Raw genomic sequence first — 16,175 nt, 5'->3', positions numbered from 1 at the left:
CATCCTGTCTGAGCTCATCAATATTTGAAGGAGGTGTCTCGTCTATATTTACATTTCGTAAACCTGAAAAGCTGCAGAGGGGGGAAAGGGGGGGGGGGGGGGGGGAGGGGTAGAGGGGGACGTCCTGTTTCGCTGAGAGGGGTGTTCCTCCGCACCGGGGTGTTCACTAGCTGAGAAGAAGTCAGAGAGGACCATCAGAGGTGTGTTCCATGAAGGTGACATTGCTTTCGATTGGGACACCAAACACTTAGACCCTCCACGTGTTTGATACCATTCCTCCTTCCTCGTTCCATGCATTACAATGAGCCCATCCTCCGATTTCTACCTCCACCAGCCTCCCCCTGGTGTTGTTCATCAGCGCTGCCACTCTCATTCACGTTCACAGTGCCCAGCGACAAAACATGTCATTCCCCATCAAATACCCCATTTACACTTTGCATTTACAGTCATGTGAAAAAGATAGGACACTCCATGAAAACCTTCAAATAAATCCACTGAGGAATGTCAAGGAAAAGAAAGAAATGGAGAGTTCTGAAATGACCTAGTGAAAGCCTGCATCTTACTACTATTGAGATGCTGTGGGGTGATTTGTGGGTTGACATCCCTCAAATATCAAACAGCTGAAAGAATTCAGGATGGAGGAGTGGGGAAAACTTTCTCCCAGTCGATGTCAGAGACTGGTAGACAGTTTTCGGAAATGTCTAATTGAGGTTATTTCAGCCAAAGGGGGCAATACTAGCTATTAGGGCATAGGGTGTCCTAACTTTCTCCTCAGTAGGAATTGGCATCTTTGTTCATTTTTTGATAACAACAAAGTTAGATTTTCATTGGTTTTGGTAATTACATCACCTTTATCTACAGGTAAAGAAGATCAAATATTGATATGTCCATATTTTGTCAAAAAGAACTAAATATTTCATGGGGTGTCCTAACTTTTTAACATGACTGTATACATGCATATTTTAACGCAAGGTGTACAGTACAGTCGACAGGGACTGTGAAGTGTTCAGTATCCCAGTCAAAAGCAATGTCACCTTCAGGCAGTCTCCCTTATGTTGAGCTTTCTTCGGTTCCACACCGAGGGCCACTGACTTAGCTTGCCTCCATCAACCCTCTCTCCATCTCTGGCAATGGAGAATAGAGACGATCGAGATAGAGAGTCAACAGAGCATGGGACTTCTATTCACCTGTAACACCTGCATGGATGAATCATCCACCATGTGGTAAGAGGACCAGCGCTGAGGACAGGTGATCGGTCTGTTCATCCAGCCCCGGCCCCAGGTGCCCAGGCTCTCAGGGGTAATCATTAGCCCTAAGGACCAGCACTTATCTCGGGCCAGGTACAGAGTCTATATAACAACTTGGCATTGGTGAACCATTGACCATTCTTAGAAATGTCTGATAAACCTTTGACGCTGTCTTCATTATGTTTTGGCTGTTCTATACATTCTCTAAATGGATATATGCACGCTGGTGGTCGGATATACTCGTTTAATCGACCGAACAGTGAGTGAACGACAAGAAATAGGTGATCAAACGATGATTCTTTTCAAGTTATTCTAAAGTCTTATGCCCTGACCCAGGCCACTTCCACTAGCATGGTGATGGGGATGATTGACAGAAGTCTATCAGCTTATCTCTACCAGCTGTTCAGTTCCCAAGTAGCCTATGACAACAGCCAGGCTACATCACGGCTTTCTCAGCCAACCACCCGTCTCTGGCCTGAGAGGGGGCTCACTAGTCCCCAGTAACTGTAAGTCTGGGGAGGCAGAAATCAGAGGATGGGCTCGTTGTAATGCATGGGATGGATTTTTCCATTCCTCATTCCATTCCATGCAATCCTTATTCCATTCCCTGCATACAATGATCCCGTCCTCCGATTTCTGCCTCCACCAGCCTCGACCGCTATAAGTGTTACTTTTTCAACTGAGTGCGACCCATAATGCACAGGGGAGGGGGGAATGCCTGCCGAATCAATGCAAAGTTTGCATGTAGCCCCAGTCCCTCAAACACATAGCCTGGTGCCTGTGTGTGTGTGTGTGTGTGTGTGTGTGTGTGTGTGTGTGTGTGTGTGTGTGTGTGTGTGTTTCTCTCTCTCTCTCTTTCTCTGTCTCTGCCTCTCCCTCTCTCTAGCCATTCCTTACATCATAAACATGTCTCAACACAAGCACACAACACTACATATATGATTACATACAGTACTTAAACCCTGAAATGAGGGCCACCAATGACATGAAAGCCTCTCACAATATGTGTGTGTGTGTGTGTGTGTGTGTGTGTGTGTGTGTGTGTGTGTGTGTGTGCGTGCGTGCGTGCGTGCGTGCGTGCGTGTGTGTGTGTGTGTGTGTGCGCGTGCGTGCGTGCGTGCGTGCGTGTGTGTGTGTGTGTGTGTGTGTGCATGAGTGCGTGCGTGCGTGCATGCATGCGTGTAGATCACATCAATGATTGGCTAAATGACAAGGCCATTATTTACAGAACCTGTGGCAGGCTCATGGAACATTAAATACATCACATCCTCTCTGGAGGCACGAACTAGCTCGAGTCTGCATGGCTTCCCGCGGGGGGGGCTGAAAACCAGGAAATGAAAGCGGCCAATGTAGTAGAAGCAAACAAGGACATGCCATAAAGAGCATTAAACATCTTATATATGTTGCTTTTCAAATGTCGTGTTGACTGAATCTATTGTAGATGTCGCGCAAACGGACTGCAATGTAACATGATGAGACACATTGCGTGAGCTCAGAATTATAAGGTTCTATCTCCGTTTAGGGTAGTTCTGAGATATTGAGCGTCAAAGTTTTTACATTCCAATATGTTCTGTGAGATGGAACCTTTGTATTTTATGAATTACAAACTCAAAAATGTCAACATTTTAAAAATAACACCACACAGGCATTAATAAACACCTAATGGATCAGATTATGTAAAAAAAAAAAACAATTTTGACAAAAATGGAGATAGAACCTTATAATTCTACCGTCACGATTGGGCGAAATAGCACTATAGCCTCAAAAATGTGCTCTGCAATTGTGCAGCGTTGTATAACTTCTCCACAGGTCTCGACGCGCACGTCATTGCATTGTGTAGGGAACGGACCGAGGGGAAACCCAGAGAAGATCTATTCCCTTCACGACTAGGCAGGGAGCTATGAATAGACATCTGCTAAGTAACGATGGACAGGGAACGGGCCTCCACCAAGACACACTGTCTGCTGCATAAACACAGAAAGGTGTTCGGGAAGAAATGATCACCTGACCGGTTCGATCGCTTTCCACACTGATCAGATTTTTAGGAAATCAAATGAAACGAATTGCCTGTCCGAGCCTCAAATCAAATCGCTCGTTCCATGCCATCATGCTCAAACACCCGGCCTTACTTCACACATATGGTATTTCCAACCACACCCCGTTCACTCATCGACGAGGGTAGGAAAAAATGATACCACACACACACACACACACACACACACACACACACACACACACACACACACACACACACACACACACACACACACACACACACACCGGTCTCACGACTGTGTCGGGCATGGACATAAACGCGAAGATCATGTCATTACCGTCTCTACAGGCTGCGGTGGACATAAGCAGAAACCCCTTCGATTTCTTACACCGATCTTGTTAATGACATGTAGCCTAGACTTCATCACGCCGCTTTAAGCGAGCATTTTGTAAAGGGGTAACAAAAAAACATCCAGCTGTGGACCCCCGCCGCGTTAACCCAAGGAAAACCATAGGCTACTTGTGTTGTGCCCCCCGCTTAGGGGGAGAGAGAGGGGCAGAGGGAGAGAGGTGGGGGGGCACTATGATTCATCCCGTGTCCCTCCCTCCACCCCCTCCACTGTCACACCCCGTCTACCCGGCCACCCGCTACACCTGTGACTCGTTTGACCAGGCTGTTTCCCGTATACAAGCCCACCCGACCTGTCACGACGAGGCTATAAGGCTATAACCAAGTCCTCGCCTTTTTACATATCCTGGGCTACATTTCAAGCGATGCACACCTGTCATCCCTGCCTGGTAAGGGAAGTGGATGGAGGAGCGTAAAGGCTATACAACGCATAGTCGTAAGCCTAATAGCTCACCGTTGATAGCCTCGCTCGGCATAGGCTACTACTGTATGGGGTTGATGTTGGATTCAATAATCAAACATCACGGCGAACAGTTACTAGCCCCCTCGGTGTGAATTATTCCGAACAATGACGCCGGCGAGCAAAGGGCATGCACGCCGCTGGCGTTAACAGCTGTTAGATCTCTACGGAAATGATGGGAACGGGAACGGAACAATAGGCGATGCAACGGGTCGTGCTGTGTGGGTGTGATGATGTGACCACAATGGCACACGACAGGCATATTGGTAGCATGTTGGATGTATAATATGGTGTGGCGGTCGCGGATGGCCGCCTGTGCCTGCCTTCTGGACAACAGACAGCTCTCTCCTGAATGGGGGTGTTCGAACGAGCGTTTTGGGTTTCCAACCGCGCGGAAAGCAAATGTGTCCTTACTTTAACATGGCCTCTTCTTTCTCCTCTTCCTCCTTCTGTCGATCCATCACTGCCATGATTATTTTCCTCTCCTCCTCGGTGAGGTGACTGAGGTCCGGCAGATCGGGCATGGTCGGCGCCGCGGTGGGTGGGCGAGGGCCGCCCTGGGGCCCCACTGAGGCGGACATCTTTTCCACCACCACCCCTCTTCCTTGGCTGTGTGTCGTTTCTACTGACAGAATCCCCCCGAGCGTTGCGAGCCACACCTCACGACATAGTCCACGGGTGGAGCGGCAGCTCTCGTGAATAGCGCAAGCCGCCGCCGCTGCTCATGGTTTTCAGGCACCCACGGTTGTGCTTTTTGTTTCTCCTATTTTTTTGTCTTCCTCCTCTCTCTCTCTCTCTCTCTCTCTCTCTCTCTCTCTCTCTCTCTCTCTCTCTCTCTCTCTCTCTCGCTCCCCCCCACCCCCCGCCTGCCCGCCTCTCCCCTCCCTCCACCACCGGTTTACGGGGAGCCCATCTCCACGCCAAGAGATGACACAATCAGAGAGACCCCTTGAATCACTTGGCTGATCTGTGATGCCCCCGGCCACCGGACTCCGGGCTTGTGATGGACGGCAGTAAAGGCGGAGTCCGTGTGTTGCGCTACTCTCTCTCTCTCTCTCTCTCTCTCTCTCTCTCTCTCTCTCTCTCTCTCTCTCTCTCTCTCTCTCTCTCTCTCTCTCTCTCTCTCACACACACCCTCTCTCTCTCACTCTCTCTCTCTCTCTATCTCTCTCTCTCTCTCTCTCTCTCACTCTCTCTCTCACTCTATCTCACCGCTTCGGCAGTGCTAATGTTGCTGCCACTGACAGGGAGCGAGAACAGTCAATGGGAATGCATCCCCGCGCGCACGTATCTTCCTCGCGGAGACGCGCTTACTCATTTGAGAATGGGGCTCTCTCTCTCAACACCACATGAGCGCAGACCTTTTTTTTTTTTACCCTCCCATGTTTCAATCAGGACACACACACACACACACACACACACATACACACACACGCACACACACACGCACACACACACGCACACACACACACACACACACACACACACACACACACACACACACACACACACACACACACACACACACACACACACACGCGCACACACCGGACTTGAAGACACGAAGCTGAATATAATTGTAGTGCGGCTTCGAGTCATTGGCCATTCTATACACTTCAACAGATCAACAGATCAACAGATCAACAAGTAAACCTAAACTATGTTGTGTAATTGTGTTACACGAGCTGAATGCACTCAACTTAAAACCTTCACTTTGATCTATGATTCATAGATCTTCAACGATATTCAAACAAACAACATTACATTGATCAAATACACACACATTACATAAATAATGCACAGTGTTTGTTGGTAGAATGCATGAGTATACTGTCAATTAAACACTGGACTGGTCTTTTATAAAGGGCTCGCTCAAATGCTAGGAAGAGGATAGTGAATTCAGCACCACGGACAGCGGCATTCGAGTTTTTCTGAACAGTAACGCCGTTTGGGGCAATGGGCTTTTGCAAACAAATCATATATTTTTTTTGGTGACATTTCAGCTATCTTTTCATTTAATATCCGAGCCCTGTAAGCCTTTAGGTGATTTTGAAACAACAAATAGCAAAACAAATAGCTAATAGCTTTTATGAACATGATAGATCAGAAGAATATTCTTAATTAAACGTCACAAGTTTACGTCAGACCTCGTTTGTGCTATTTTGCTGACACTATGACTACTGTATCATTATTAATTAAATGGAGCACTCACTGTATTAAAATATTCTTAGTCACTAGATCTCCTGGAACTCGCGCTAAGCATAAATTATTTTAGTTTGCTGACTTTACTAACTGTGAGTGTGTAGCCTATTTATATCAGCCCAAATTGCTACTGACAAGTATTCATTGTAGGCTATCCAATTATTCTTTTTTTTATCAAGAGCTAGTCTCTTCTCCATCCGCTGAATCTTCTATAGCACCCATGAATTTTATATAACATAACACTGGATGTAGGTGTAAAAAGGCTGTGGCCACGGGAGACTTTTAAAGCCCAGACTCCCAGGCTTTACCGATCTAGCACTGGCACTAGTTTATTTCCCGATGACGTAATGTTACGTGGCTGACTACATCCAGCAGATGGCAATACTACCAAGTCCGTTCAATGACGTCACCAAGTAGGTGACTGTATTGTATTGACGTCAACTTCCCGTGGTGCAGAATTTTGTCATCATTTAGGTCGTGACTAGCAGTCCGAGCTGACAAAAACAAGCTGTAACCTACTACAATGCCACGGGACATCCATATGCTGCAGGGCTATTTTTAGCAACTGGTTGAAACCTATATGATGAAAACTGAGATTGGTGTCCTAGTTCTTTCTTAACTATTGTTTGGAAATTTACCCTCCAAGTCCCATAACATAAACATCACAGAAATAAACAGACGTCTGAACAGAAAATTGAACAATCATTCTTATATCACAAAGGTAACACGTTGCAGTTTCACAGATTGGAAGAAAACCATGTTCTGCTCATGTTACATTGAATTGTATTCATCTTGCATAACGGACCATATACGTCATAGGACACAAGAGAATGCATACATTATAGCCAGAGCCTGACATATAGGCCTTCTATTACGTATTGCAGTCTTTATAAGTCTGGGGTAGAGCTAACATCGGTGATAATAATAATAATAATAATAACTTTTATTTGTATAACACTTTTCCTGCAAACGTAGCAGCTCAAAGTGCTTTATGAATGAATGGTCTTTATTGTCATTGATATAGTACAGGTACCAAACAACGAAATTTGGGAGGGGAGGCTCCCCTGGTGCTAGGAAAGAAAAAAAACAAAAACAAAACAAGAAGGGAAAGGACTGGTTTACATAAATAAAGGCTATGTACACTATCCACTATACTATACTGTACAAATAAAACACTATGCTGTACTCTATGCTATGCTATACCTATTCTAACATTTCCTATTCTCTGCAACCTTATGTACCCTAGGGTTGTCATATTGCACATAGTGTTATTGCACATGTTTAATATGTTAACATGCTGTCTACATGTGCTTGGAATTCAGTCCCAGACTGTGATATATGATCAACATGACAGAGGCGGAGGCAGACATTTTCCAAGCATGCGTGGGTATTGACAGAACTTCAATATTGTGTAACACGGGGAAAAGGATATAGGCCTACACAAAGAAATACAATGCAGTAACACTCTGAGCACTTTATAGCTGACATGATGGAAATACTTAATCACAGATAACTGTGCACAGTTCAAAATAATCCAAACTGTCTTCGTGAAATAGATATTCCCATGGGGGTTGTTTATGGGTGTATTCACAAATCTAAAAGCTGATAAAAGCATTGCGACGCAGCAGTGAAGGGAATCCTTCATAGCTAAGCTTCTTACACCATCTAGGGGCCATGCGCAAGACAACATTTGATTGTCAAGAACTGTGTGACTGTGTGTGTGACTGTGACTGTGTGACTGTGTGTGTGTGTGTGTGTGTGCGTGTGCGTGTGCGTGTGCGTGTGTGTGTGTGTGTGTGTGTGTGTGTGTGTGTGTGTGTGTGTGTGTGTAACAAGTGAAATGTGATGGTGAATTTGCTAAATGACTCGATGACTTTAATTTCTGTGTTGGACCAGCCTAAAAAGTTGCATAACCTTTGAACATTTTTCATGACATTTCAATGAACAAAAAAACCATGAAACAAACTATTGATCCATACTTGACAAATCACGATGAATAATGTTTTAATAAAGTTAATAAAGATCTATAATGACAATAAACAGTACACAAGTGTAACAGAGGACAGTAGGAGTACTGCTTACAGATTTGTCTTTTCCTCTACCTCTTCTAATAGCTCTCCAAAGGCCAGAGAAGCATCCACCTCCTCTCTTTCTCCCTTTCACCTTAGTAGGCTTGACCAGGATTGTGTCAATCACTGCAGCAGACTTGAGATCCTGGTTAGGTTGAAGCAGGCTGGCTGCACTGGACTTGAGGTCCTCACTTGGAGCAGGCTGGAGCAGGCTGGTGTCAATCACTGCAGCAGACTTGAGGTCCTGGTTAGGTTGAAGCAGGCTGGCTGCACTGGACTTGAAGTCCTCACTTGCCTGGAGCAGGCTGGTGTCAATCACTGCAGCAGGCTTGAGGTCCTCACCAGGGTGGACCAGGCTGGTAACAGAACCGCTCTTCTTATGTTCCTCTTCCAACTCCAGCAGGAGTTGAATAGTAGCAGAGTCCATTTTCACCATGGGCTCCCACACCATGCTGTCAAGGCCTGCCACACCGGGCTGGATTGAGGTGGTCACCTGAGCCACTGACGCTGGCTTGAGGTGCTTACCAGAAGGCAGCAGGCTGGTACCAGAACAGAACTGTTCATACTCCTCTCCCATCGCTAAGAGGAGTTGAAACTCAGCAGAATCCATTTACATTTACATTTTTGGCATTTAGCAGACGCATTATTCCAAAGCGACTTACAATCAATACATTTGAATACTAAGCATGTGAATCAGCAATCCACCATTCGTTGCAGGAAGAGTAATCTAGCTCGGGCCCGGGGCCACTGATAGAAGGAAAAACCTTCTCCCTATCGCCTTCTACTAAAACTTTTTTTTTTTTTTTGTGGGGGGTGACGCTGGGGAACAGTCATCCAGAGTGGGGGGTGACGCTGGGGAACAGTCATCCAGAGTGGGGGGTGACGCTGGGGAACGGTCATCCAGAGTGGGGGGTGACGCTGGGGAACAGTCATCCACCCAGAGGAGGTCCTCACAGACTGCTGGGGCATACAAATACTTCTTTCCCAGTATTTCAGCATAGCACTGGGCAATGTATTCGCTATCAGGCTATTTACATTTACATTTACATTTTTGGCATTTAGCAGACGCCTTATTCCAAAGCGACTTACAATCAATACATTTGAATACTAAGCATGTGAATCAGCAGTCCACTATTCGTTGCAGGAAGAGTACTCTAGCTCGGGCCCGGGGCCACTGATAGAAGGAAAAACCTTCTCCCTATTATCGCCTTCTACTAAAACGTTTTTTTTATTATTTTTTTTATTATTTTTTTACTGGAGAAACTGAGAAACAGTACAAGGGGGGCAGTAGAAGTTCTTAGGGACACAGTAGAGGGGAAAGCGGGTGTCTTTAGGAGACGTAGTGGTGAGGGTCAGAAGATGTCTCAGGAAGAGCAGTTAAGATGTAACCTGAAGAGATGGGTCTTCAGTCTACGACGGAAGATGGGTAGTGACTCTGCCGTTCTGACGGCTGTGGGGAGCTCATTCCACCAGCGGGGAGCCAGTGTTGTTTTTGTTTTTGTTGTTTTTTGTTTTTTTTGTTGTTTTTTGTTTTTGTATTTGAGGGAATTGAGTTGCATCACCCTCATATGTGACTCTGAAAGGAAAACCATGGTACAAAACACATTTTACACACATTTTTACTCACAAAAAAGAACATTGGAACTCTTCCGTCATCAAAAACTATATTATTGTCATTTATGACCCTCACAACACATTGTGTACTTGGTATGTTTAAGTTGATAGGTAATGACAAACATACACAGTAAATTTGAAAGTGTTAAATCAACACTTTAAGTGTTACATTTAACACTGACAGCGAGTACATATGTGTCACAATTTGATGTAAACAGACACCTCTCGGAAATGAGAAAGACGTCAAATTCGTCTTCAAAGTATTTCTGACATAAAACTCAGATTTTCGTTTTTTTAGCTAACATTCAACTCGAAGATGTGAAGTACCCACTCGTTATTTTTCCGAACAGTTTTACGTTCATTAAATAAGTGTAATCTATAACACAATGACTTCGTTTCTTGTTGTTTTTTGCGAACAGGGGCGGGGCGGGCTAAACAGGGGCGGGGGCGGGCTAAAATCCTATTTCGCTTCCATTTTGGTATGATTGGCTGTTGAGCTCGACTGAGGTAGCCAATAGCTGAGCGAGGGGGTGGGATAAAAAGAGTGTTTTCATTCGTTTTGTTTAAATGTTTTCTAAGATGGACTCCCAAACGCTTGCTGACACGATCAACAGAATTTCTGCTGCTGGTTTGAAGATCGACAATGGAGAATTTATGACTTCGTACATCGATGATTTCATGCATGGACATTGCTCAGCTTCAAAGTCGGAAGACAGCGAAAACGAGGACACTGATCCAGACACTGATGACCCCAACAACGAATGGTCTGACGACGTTGAGAATAATCAGCTAGAGACAGAATTGGACTTCATAAGACGATTTGATTGCAATTGCCAGCGGAGACGGAAAGACACATCTCAACCCAAAATATCTTGCAGTACAAGATTGTCTCCAGAATTCATTCGTGATACTCAGTTAGATTTTTTGTCGTTATCAAAAGAAAACCGAGACATGCTTGTAATTGGAACGCTGTTGAACACGATGAATCGTTCTGGAATGACAGAAGGTTTAAAGCAGGTCCCTAGGAAAAGGAAATTTACTAGGACCACATACGGCTTTCAAGGGATCACCGTATGCCGCAACACATTCCGCTTTGTACTCGGGTGAGTTTGTGCTTTAAAACTCCAGAAAAAGGACTGCAATAGAGTCGTAAAGTTCATCCGAAACTACGCCGAAGATCACGCCATTGTTCTACCGGGCCGTCATCCTAGGCACAGAAACTACAGTGCAAAGCTACTCCCATCTAATGTCTGCAAAGCCACAGTCTACCGTCTCTACAGTGATGCTCTGCAAAAACGTGGTATGTAAACATTGTGTTAAACTCGTGTTCAGTAGAATTGTAATGTGATCTATTATCTTTCTTTAAAGAACCTTTCAGCTCTAAAAGAGGAGATCAGGGAAGTCTTGCTTACCAGACTGTAGCTGTAATACTGTAATACCTTACCACCAAGGTAAGGCCTTGTGTAGCCTTACACACTACTAGAAGTCACGCTACTAGAAGTCATGTTTAGTGTGTGTAAGGCTACTAGAAGTCATGTTTAGTGTGTGTAAGGCTGCAAGAAGTCATGTTTAGTGTGTGTAAGGCTGCTAGAAGTCATGTTTAGTGTGTGTAAGGCTGCTAGAAGTCATGTTTAGTGTGTGTAAGGCTGCTAGAAGTCATGTTTAGTGTGTGTAAGGCTGCTAGAAGTCATGTTTAGTGTGTGTAAGGCCACTAGAAGTCATGTTTAGTGTGTGTAAGGCCACTAGAAGTCATGTTTAGTGTGTGTAAGGCCACTAGAAGTCATGTTTAGTGTGTGTAAGGCTACTAGAAGTCATGTTTAGTGTGTGTAAGGCCACTATAAGTCATGTTTAGTGTGTGTAAGGCCACTAGAAGTCATGTTTAGTGTGTGTAAGGCTGCTAGAAGTCATGTTTAGTGTGTGTAAGGCTGCTAGAAGTCATGTTTAGTGTGTGTAAGGCCACTAGAAGTCATGTTTAGTGTGTGTAAGGCCACTAGAAGTCATGTTTAGTGTGTGTAAGGCCACTAGAAGTCATGTTTAGTGTGTGTAAGGCTACTACTGTATGTTGTGTGGGTAAATATGTACAGCTGTCATACTCATAACATAATTTCTTTCTTTGCAGAGCAACGTGTTGTTAGTGTGGACAGCTTCCGAAAGCTGTGGAAGACCTTGGTCCCTCACATAACAAGCACGAAACCCCGGACAGATCTGTGCTGGGAGTGCCAGCGGAACAACTACCAAGTGTTCCGAAGTGCCAATCTGCCGGATGTGGTGAAATCAGCCAAGCTGAAGAAGCAGGAGCAGCACCTAGACCGTGTTGCAAAGGAGCGTTCTCTGTACCAGCGCATGAATGCTGCCTGTGCGGAGGTCTGCAAGGACTGGCAGCTCTCTCTTGGCCCCTCCACACCAGCAAGCCGAGAAATCACGAAGCACTACAGTTTTGACTTTGCACAACAGGTGAGAATTAGTTCATCCTATGACTGTTGATTGTATTTGGTTTACACAAACACAATTCTCTGTGATGTTGGTTTTCACTGCATCTAATCTTTTTCTTCTCTTCCTCTTTTGTCTCTCTTTCTTAGGTCCACTACCCCTCTGACCCTCATCAACCAGGGCCCATGTACTTTCTGACTCCACGCAAGTGCGGCATCTTTTGGTGTCTCCTGCGAAGGGATGCCTAAGCAGGTGAACTACCTCATCGATGAAGGGATGGCATCGAGTAAGGGCAGCAACGCAGTCATCAATTACCTGCATCATTTCTTCGAGAACTATGGAGTTGGAGAAAGATACGTGGACCTGAACTGTGACAACTGCAGTGGCCAAAACAAGAACAACTTCATGCTGTGGTACTCTGCGTGGCGGACCATGTATGGCCTTCACAAGACACTGGCCCTCCACTTCCTGATTGCAGGCCACACCAAGTTTGGCCCCGACTGGTGCTTTGGTCTTGTCAAGCAGTGCTTCAGGAAGACCAGAGTGGACACTTTGGATGACATTGCTAAAGTCGTGACGGACAGCTCTCCGGTGAAACACGTCAACATACCCCAGCTTGTAGGCCTGGAGAATGGCACCGTGCTTGTTCAATGCTACGACTGGCAAAAGCATCTTGGTGGCTACTTCCGAAAGCTCCCACACATTAAGAGTTACCAACACTTCAGGTAATTCATTGTCATGTATTACCTATTTCATTTTATGAACATGGTATGGCGGTAATATTATTTCATTTATTATTATATTATATTTAATTTATATTATATTTAATTTAATGTATTGTCTTCTGTCTGTTGCAGCTTTGATGCTCAGAGACCTGGCGTGGTTATGGCCAGGGAATACAACGACGCACAACCAGTCGAGTTTCAGCTACTGAAACACATTGATGTCAAGCCCCCCAGAGGTGATCTTCCTGTGCAAGCCCCACCCGGACTTGACGTGGACAGACAGAAGTATCTCTTTGACAAGATCAGAGAATTCTGTTATGATGAGGCAAAAGACACCACATGCCCCTGCCCACCAGACTCCACAGCGCCTCAGAACAAGGCACCTCAGAAAAAGGCACCTCGGAACAAGACTGTCCGTTTGTAGCGGCAGGAGAAACACACTGGGGGAATGCAGGAATTGCACACTACCTGACTACTTGAGAAATTAAGATTCATTACAGGCTGTAAACCCCTTATACATCACTGTGTGCTATACTCCCTGGTTAACTGGTCATCTCTCTCTATCCGCCGAACCCTTCACTGGTATACTTTCATTTACAAATCCATCCTTGGTCTGCTCCCCTCCTACCTTTCTAACCACTTGTCACGCAAGCAATCTGTCTACGGCCTTCGCACACAGGACATCATCACATACTCCATCCCCTTGGTCCGGACCATGAAAGGCAAAAGGGCGTTCTCATTTGCAGCCCCTTCCTCTTGGAATTCATTACAGCAGAGTCTGAATGTAACTGTCATAGTAAAGATGTAATAATAATGTTCTTATTTTCTTAAATGTAAAAAGATTCTTTATAGAAATGTATATGTTATTGTTGTACAATTATTGTTTATTTTGTTTATCTAAACTTGTACGTGTTGACGTCACCTCACTGTTCACGTACTGTGGTCTCGCGATAAGACTAGATGCGTATATATTAACAGCAGCTGAACATGTAAGGGTTTCCGTCACTGTCTGAAGAGAAGTTTGATGTTTAAGACGGTATATAACTATTCTAGCTACTCCTGAGGTTCTGAATAGAAGGCGCACACGGTATGTCGTTGTTTTGTTTGTCACTGTTTGACTGTGCATTTTGATTTGAAGTAATTTCTCACATGTATGTGATGTCGGAACGCCGTGCTGGCTGAAGGGGTGGCTGGTGTGTTGAGTGGGCAGCCGACTCGGCGTGGCCTCATTTTGGTTTCAATGTGTAATTGGTGCTTTGTTTCACATTGCAGTTTTTCACGGTGTTTGTGTGTACGGTGCGCACACAAAATAAAGAACATCAGTATCAGAATCGTGGGTTGCTTGTCTATCAGAAGAACACCAGACGGGAGCAATTATACTGAAACTGTCTCAGCTGATCCCTCTCTCCAGTTTCAAGCTCTTGCTGAGAGGCATACAGTGCGAGTCCATGATCTGTTCTTGCTATTTAGTTGACCCTCCCTTTTGCCCATTACTGACCCCTCCCTGTCCCTAGATCTTTAACTGTCTAGTTTTAGGTTTTTGTAGTTTTAGCTTAGTTTTAGATTATCTTAGACTGTTTTAGACTAGTTTTTGTTTTAGACTGTGTAGTTTTAGTTTAGTTTTAGTCTATACTGACGGAAAGTTTAGTTTATCTTAGACTATTTTAGACTAGTTTTAGTTTTAGACAATGTCGTTTTTAGTTTAGTTTTTAGACTATGTAGGCCAGGTTTTTGTATTGTATTTGTTTGTGGTGGATGTTGTATGCTTGAACAGGTCACACTTGAAAATGAGCCCTTGGGGCTCAATGTGTTTCTTACCTGTATAAATAAAGGTTTAAAAAACAAACAAAAAAAAACTGAACACTTTCATTTTCATCTTGTTGAACTTTGCACAGCATGTTACTGTTTACACTTTATTACTTACATGTGACATTTTATGTTACACTTTATTACTTACTTTACTTATTTACTTGTGATTATTGTGATGGTATTGTTGTGATTATGTACCTTGCTGCAAAGCTAATGTTGAAGAACCACAGCCAAATATTTGTATTATTGTGTACTGTAAAATAAAATAAATTCTGATTCAAGACTTTTTTGTTTCATTAAAAGAATAATAGTTACAACCATAAAGCCTCCATAATGATAAGCTGGCTAATTAGCTTAGGTAATACCTTGCTAGGTAATAATGTTAGCTATCTGACCCAGTGACTTACCACTGACAGATAGTGACAGCTGACAGCTAGAGGGGGAGTGGTTGGGGGTGGGGTTAACCAGACATTGTTACCGCCCATTACCTGGCTGTGTGAAGGTGTGAGAAAGAACACAATCTTTGAAGGACATTTTCTCTGCTTAGTGATTTCAGGTGTAGCAACTTTCAAATACTCATGTCGTCTTCAACGGAATTTGTTTCCAATTTCAATGTATGATGCATCATTTGAAAGCTTACAATCTGTAGTTTAAGCACATGTAAAAAACAGAAAAATGATTTCACCTACAGGTAGCCCTTTTCATTGGCAGTTGTCACATATGGTCCCACCCTACACAGTGTAAAAAGTACACTGATCAAAGTGTTACATTTCTAGTGTTGATTTAACACCAACTAGTGCTAAAAATTAACACTGCACTACACTGTCCGGTGTTGATCACATTTAACACTAAGAGGTAATCAACACTTTAGAGTGTTATATTGACACTCACTAGTGCTGATCTGAGGTGACTTACTAGTGTAAAAATGGGTTTGAACTCTGTCCAGTGTTAATGTAATTACTCACTAGTGTTGATCTGGGGTGACTCTTATTAGTGTAAACATGTGTTTTAACTAGTGTTGTTCCGATACCATTTTTGGATCCCGATACCGATACCGATACCTGACCGTGCAGTACTTGCCGATACCGAGTACCGATCCGATACCACGGCGTTTGAAAAAACAAAACAACATGTTTTTTGAGCCGCATACTCACCACGATGTAAAATTATTGCTAACACTTAGTCTGGCACTGCTCAAAACCTTTGTAAAACAGG

At 44.2% G+C, this 16,175-nt stretch overlaps 1 protein-coding gene across 6 annotated transcripts in view; it reads right to left on the bottom strand.

The window, feature by feature from the left end:
• The window catches only part of rims1b (regulating synaptic membrane exocytosis 1b), a gene marked incomplete at both ends in the record, with an annotated part of 66,171 nt that extends 61,479 nt beyond the window's left edge, over window positions 1-4,692 (bottom strand). For all 6 annotated transcript variants that reach the window (XM_080523774.1, XM_080523777.1, XM_080523776.1 and 3 more), the window contains one exon: window positions 4,526-4,692. In XM_080523774.1, coding sequence (XP_080379900.1) covers window positions 4,526-4,692 — 167 coding nt within the window. The remainder of the gene's footprint in view (window positions 1-4,525) is intronic.
• Window positions 4,693-16,175: the final 11,483 nt, after the last annotated feature.

The sequence above is a fragment of the Nansenia antarctica genome (genome assembly GCF_963989245.1).
Source record: "Nansenia antarctica genome assembly, chromosome: 2".
Classification (NCBI taxonomy): Eukaryota; Metazoa; Chordata; class Actinopteri; order Argentiniformes; family Microstomatidae; genus Nansenia; species Nansenia antarctica.
Note: the sequence above shows the minus strand (reverse complement) of the source record. Positions and strands in the feature narration are given on the sequence as shown.